At 42.7% G+C, this 6535-nt stretch overlaps 1 protein-coding gene across 1 annotated transcript in view; it reads right to left on the bottom strand.

The window, feature by feature from the left end:
- Positions 1–1343: 1343 nt before the first annotated feature.
- Positions 1344–6535, bottom strand: part of nrg1 (neuregulin 1) — a gene marked incomplete at both ends in the record, with an annotated part of 37935 nt that continues 32743 nt past the window's right edge. The window contains one exon of the mRNA XM_079256404.1: positions 1344–1650. Coding sequence (XP_079112530.1) covers positions 1344–1650 — 307 coding nt within the window. The remainder of the gene's footprint in view (positions 1651–6535) is intronic.

Raw genomic sequence — 6535 nt, 5'->3', positions numbered from 1 at the left:
TCAAATCCACGTTTAACATCCCATTCCCCTTGGAATAAATCACTTTGTTTAACTGTCCAGCGAGTCCTCGGCAGATTTTCAGAGACCAAGCGCTTTTTTTTCTTCTGTTTAATCATATTTACAACGGTTTGAACAAAAACTCGGGCAGTTTGACAGAAATAAATACAGTCTCTGGAAGTCGCAGCATGTTTTCTGTGTATTAGTCATGACTCAAAGCAGTTTACCATATTGTGCACATTAAGCAGTTTCTCTAAACCCATAATACTCCTAAGACAGAAATATCTACAATTTAAATATTTCATGGACACACTGAAGACATTCTTCCTCTAGAAACCATCATACAGAAATGCTGCTCTATACTCTGATAGTTTTTTATGCTGTGAAAAGTTTCTCTTGAACTCAGGACTCATCTTTAACGCCACATCCACACATGAAAATGCAGCGAACAGAAACGTGGCGTCTCGCATCCGGATGCTGAGGCTGCAGGCGGGCGCACCTGGAGGGGAAAACCTGCTGGAAAGTCACACGTTCACATGCAAACCTTAGCAGCACATCTCTGCAGAACCTCGGCGTTGCAGCGCCATGGAAGAAGCATAATAACAAACCAAAATCCAGAATGTACAGAAAACGTTTCAGTGATTACACATCGATCCCGACTCAGTGGGATACTGGGACCACAGTTCATCTACGACCAGTATAAACCACATCTTCCCTACAGGTTATGAGCTGATTCATGTCCTGTTCAGAAACAAAAGTCCTTGCAGACGGATGGGTTGTTTTTTACGTCTCAGTGGGACAGACGGTGGTGTAAATCATGGTTCTGTCAGCATGCGAGCAGAAAGGATGAGGAGAACACAAAGAACCCAGTTATTCCCAGTTAGGAAGCTCTGCTGAACAGAAAGGCACCGATGTTTGCTGCTCTGAAACATACTGATCTGTTGCTACATACTAGCGTATGGCACTTTAGCTTCAACACATGACCACATTTGTTTTTATAAAACTCTTTATTCACTACATCACTAAAATAACTTTATTGTTTATTTTTCAAAGTCTTTACACAGCAAATAATTGTAGAAAGTACCGTTTTAATAGGGACTGTTTCCTTTTTTCTCCTCAGCTTTAAGGGTTTGAAGCTTTTTTTTTTCTTTTCGTTTTCTTTACGTTTGTTGGGGTTTTTTTCAGCACAGCAGTTGGATTTTGTTTCATTATTTCACTTTTCAGGTATGATTTAGTGATGCTGGGTTAGTTCTGGCTCCTTGGTTTTCCTAAGCATCGTACTGGCACCAATGGAGTCCAGATGTTGGGTTGAGTAATGATGGCTGGCAGCTTTGGGGAGCTATCATTCAGTAGTTATTATTCTTCAACGTAAGCGCTGGGCTAGGCGGTAAGCTGTGAGCCACGTGGCCGTAGTTGTAGTGGGAAAAGCTCCTCTTCTGTTCATCCGGTCTTGAGGACATGTCCATCTGACTTGGGTTTGACAGCAGCAGGGGGTGGTCCTCCTCCCCAGAGAGGCTTAAAGCCACCGAAGGGACGGAGAATGCCAAGCTGGACATGGTGGCTGGTATCTCTGATGGAGGAGAACCCGGAGATGTGGGAGCAGTCTGTGACTCTGAAGACAGCTGAGACAGGCTTCTCGTGGCGGACACAAGCCTACAGACACACAACAGAAACAGAGACACACAGTTACTGGTTCATGTTGCTATGTTTGCTTGTTTCATGCTACGTGGCTAACAGCTGAGGGCTGGGATCAGCCAGGAACTTGTCCAACACCTGGAAACGCCTCTCTGCTCTCCTCTTCCTCCCTCCCTCCCACTCTGGCCTGCTACTTTGTCTTGACTGACTCAGAGCCTTTTTTACATCATGGATCTGATCAGCTGGTCTCTCAACGCAGTCGATCAAATTTTCTCCTCCCGGAGATCGGGCAGAGGGGAGCCCGCATGTCTGGCTGGATACGTTTAGGACTCATGGGCCAGATGGAGACCGATGTGTCTGGCGGTTCTGTCCTCTGAGGACGTGGAGGATGTTTACATCTTCGGATTATTGGTGATCGGGATTCTGCTGATTGGCGCTGGCGGAGTTCTGATCTACCTCAAGACCCGTGAGATTCTGGCAACAACAGGCAGGCTGCCTGAATTCTGCAACGGTATGAGCCGAGCGAGCAGTGCACAGACTCATGCACTGACCGGACTTGACCATAAGCAGGATGCTAGTTTAGCCCAGACTGGTCATCCGGCATCGATCCCAGAGCTGGTACGCAGAATTGATACCAACATGGAGAGGATTTCTGCTAGAATCGGTGGAAATTTACCCCCCCATTCGGCTGTTTGGAGCTGCCAGCCTGAGACCTGCTGTGGACTCAAGGTCGAGGGCAAATTGTTTTCCTCGCCTGGAACTCAAACAACAATCATATCTGGATTTGGTTTCCCAGCGGCCTTGGGCCGGTGCAACCCTCCCTGAGAACGGAAGAAGACATGTTCATAGATGCTCTGTCCCCCCTCCTCAACCCCTCCTTTTCCCTCGAGCCCCCTCTCATGATCCCATCTGTCTCTGTTATCTCTGTTATCTGACTGGTTGCTATTTAAGCTTATGTCTTACACAGATGTTCATTTGCTGCTGTTTGTTTCAGCTTTTGTTGAGCCAGCTTTTCACACGTTTCTACTGTCTAGTTTAGCGCAAGGTAATCATTTTTATCTGCATTAACATTTAAACATGTCACACAACTATTTTACGTGAAAGCAGCCATGTGAAGGTCCTTTAGGCATGTTTTATGTGATGCTGCATAACGCGTTATGTGGCTTTCGGTCCTACAAGGTCTGCAATCCAGCAGGTTTTCCACGTCTTCCTGCTCCAATGCAGCTGACTCGAATGAATCTTTGTGCAGAACCTGACAGGCTGTTAGATCCACTTATTTTATGTCAGGTGTGTTGAAGCAGGTATACATGGAAAACCTGCTGGCAGGCTGCCGTATACGCTTAATCTTTCATCCTGTAGCTGTGTGAGCTCAGCTGGCTAACGTCAGTGACTGGACAGATTCTACAGCCGACCCCTTTCATTATGGCCGCCATTGTTTATGTTGAATCAGCAGCTAACGTAACGGACAATTTTTGACACGTACAGGCAGAGGGAGAACTTGGAAAGCCACCACTTCACCATCCAGATTCAATGCTGAACCTGTAACTCACCACCAGAAGGTAACTGTGTGATGGCCACACTTCAACAGCAAGTCTTAGTTATTTCCTTCCAAACAAGGTAAAATGGAAGAGTGATAACACATAAAAGAAAATCTAGAGTCATGTCATGTGTGATGATGGGTGACAACAACCGCGATGAACCTTGGAAAGGATTTCTGGAATTTTCCCCATGTTTAACCCAGGTGACCAGCGACCTCCCCATCTCCAGCCAGCCCGGCCAACCTCCCGCTGCAGCCTGGAATAGTTTCTCTAACAAAACAGTATCGAGTCAACTACCAGTATTTTGTTGATACATTTTTTCACTGGGGAAGCAAAGTTTTTCTTTTCCTGCATGGAGTTCCTCACAGCAGCAGGCATGGCTTTACCAACCCCGACTCCCGTCACACACTGTGTACAAAGAGAAGTCATTAGCCACTTTTATCCTTTCTAGGTATGATGTTTATGAATAAATTGTAATTTTAACACACTTCCTACACAAGAAAGTGGATTTTACAGGAAAATAAAAAAACACCCACTGGATATCTAAGTAGTTGTGTCCAAGTCTGCCATATTTTACGCTTCATCAATCAGTCATCTCCACTTAGGCTACATGGTTGTTTGTCTCCTAAAGCTGGGGTAGCTAATCTTCCTCAGAGACATATTTTTTACTCTGGGTGAACTGGTTCCTCGTCCTGATAGTAGTCTATACATTCTGTAATCATGAACAATAAGAAATATAGTTAGACCCCTCAGTTTACTGTAAATCTGTAAAAATTCGGACCAATCCAAACGTTCTGACTCAAATGAAGTTGTTAATTTCTTATATTTCGTAAGCTTCTTCTCCCGGCTCCCCTCCTCCCCCTCCAGCAGCGCATACCTGATAGCCACACCCTGCATATAAATAGCGTGTTAGGATGAAAATATAAAGTAGTGAAGAAGAAACTCGGAAGGCAAACATGGCTGAGAAAATGCAATGTACAAGTTTAGGTCGGGTGGGGGTTGGATTGTGGGGAGGGCAGCCGGGCGTGTCTCAAACTGATTAATTGGAGGGGGAGGAGCCAAGACAGGGCGCCACTTTCATATCTTGCTAGCTCTCCAACATTACCTACCCCAGCTTTAAACCTCTGGTCAGAATTACAGCGTAATGCTATCTGTTGTCAGCAGTAACTATTATCTAAACTTGGGTCACAGGGAAGAGAAATAATTCAGGCTCAAACAGATGATGCTCCTGTATTCTTAGCTTAAACCAAGCGGCAACCTCCGGCAGTTCAAAGTGAAGCCAATGCAGAAGTGCATAAAACTGCAGTTCCCCCTTCATCCACTAGGGGCTCCAAAACCAAGCAAATCCCTATAGACTCCTATGTTAAAGACCAACTTCACAGCAGAAATAAACATGTTTACAGCAGAAAGAAACATGTTTAAAGCAGGAATAAACACGTTTACAGCCTGTTACAAAAATCACTTTAGGTTTACCATCATAACAACTGTCAGGGGAGTGATTTTTTTTATCGTAATTTAACTTTGGAATTCAGCATAATTGGGGACATATAGTCATTTAGCAGATGCTTTTATCCAAAGTGACATATGTATATACCAAGATAGGGACACAGGGGGGCCAACTTGGGGTTCAGTGTTTTGCCCAAAGACACTTCATCACATAGATGGAATCAATCTCCCATCTTTCCAGTTGTGAGACAACTACTTTTCCTCCTGAGCTACAGCCGGCCTTATATAATTATTGAATACTCCCCTCTAGTCCCACCTACAGTCAATGATCACAACCAAACACAATAACTCTTCTCAAACGCTGAGAGCTTTCTTCAGTTTTAAACGGATCACTCCACATCCTTTCCACCACAGCAGTAGCAAAATACAGTCCCTACAAATGTGAAACTTGAGGCCAGTTTATACTTGCACAGCATCTGGGTCAGCCCGACCCGAGTGTAAGATCACTTTCCATCTGCGTCAGGTCGGGGTGACATAGATGGAAAGTGATCTTACATTCAAGTATAGGGTCTGCAGATGGCATTAGGACTTGTGTTGGCCAGTAAAGTCCAGAGGGCAGAGTTTGAACATTTCAATTTCAGTTTCAAATTACTTCCAGGAACTATTTCCTGTTTTTAGAGCAACAACAGCAGCTAATAGCATTCAATCAGCTATAGACATATGTCATATACATAGATTATATATAAAAAGATGGTCGTAGCCTCCGTGATGTCAACCGTAGGTTTCTGAAGAGCTGAATTGAAGCTTGGTGGGCGGTTTCTATCATCGCTATCTTGGCAGGATCATGCGTTTCGTCTGGTAAATATGGGCAAGGAGGTGGAGCTGAGAGGGGGGCTGTGAGTGTCATGGTGGATGATTGACATTGAGCGAACTCCGAGCTGCCTGTAGCTAAGAGCTAACTGTGCAAACCTGGAGATAACAGGAGCTAACGGAGGTAAGCGAGCTAAAGCTAAGTTTTTAGCCGCTGTTAACCGGCTAAAAACCGCGGTTGTTCTGCGTTCTTCTTACTTGAAGCGGGAGATCGATTAGAAATTTAGAAAAAGATTCACTCCCCCCCACAGTTGTCATGAAGGTAAACCTGACCTATTAAACCTCAAATGGATTTTTGAACTAGGCTGTAAACATGTTTAATTCTGCTGTAAACATGTTTATTTCTGCTGTAAGGTTGGTCTTTTTAACATGGGAGTCTATGGGAATTTGCTCTGTTTTGGAGCCCCTAGTGGATGAAGGGGGAACTGCAGTTTTATGCACTTCTGCATAGGCTTCACTTTGAACTGCCGGAGGCTCCGTCCAGCTTTCATATATGGTCTATGGTCATATACAATATCATATTGCATATATATGTAGATGTATACATGCCATATAAACTTAGATAGATAGATAGATATATAGATATGTTATATCTATCTATATCTATATATCTATCTATATCTAATATATATATATCTATATATATATCTATATATATATCTGTATCTATATCTATATATACCTATATCTATCTATCTATCTATATCTGTCTATTTCTATCTATCTATCTATTTCTATTTCTATCTATATCTATCTATCTATATCTGTCTATTTCTATCTATCTATTTCTATCTATCTATCTCTATCTATTTCTATCTATATCTATATATATCTATTTCTATCTATATATCTATATATCTATATATCTATATCTATATATATATATATATATATATATATATATATATATATATATATATATATATATTTCTATCTATCTATCGATCTATCTAAATGGACGGATATGCAGATGGACAGTTTAGTCAATCACACATATAATTTATTCTGTCCATTGATGCAGAAACCTGAGCAATACCACTGGAAATCAC

The sequence above is a fragment of the Telmatherina bonti genome, assembly GCF_933228915.1.
Source record: "Telmatherina bonti genome assembly, chromosome: 17".
In the NCBI taxonomy this organism is placed as follows: domain Eukaryota; kingdom Metazoa; phylum Chordata; class Actinopteri; order Atheriniformes; family Telmatherinidae; genus Telmatherina; species Telmatherina bonti.
The sequence above is the reverse complement of the archived record's forward strand: the minus strand, read 5'-3'. Positions and strand labels throughout refer to the sequence as shown.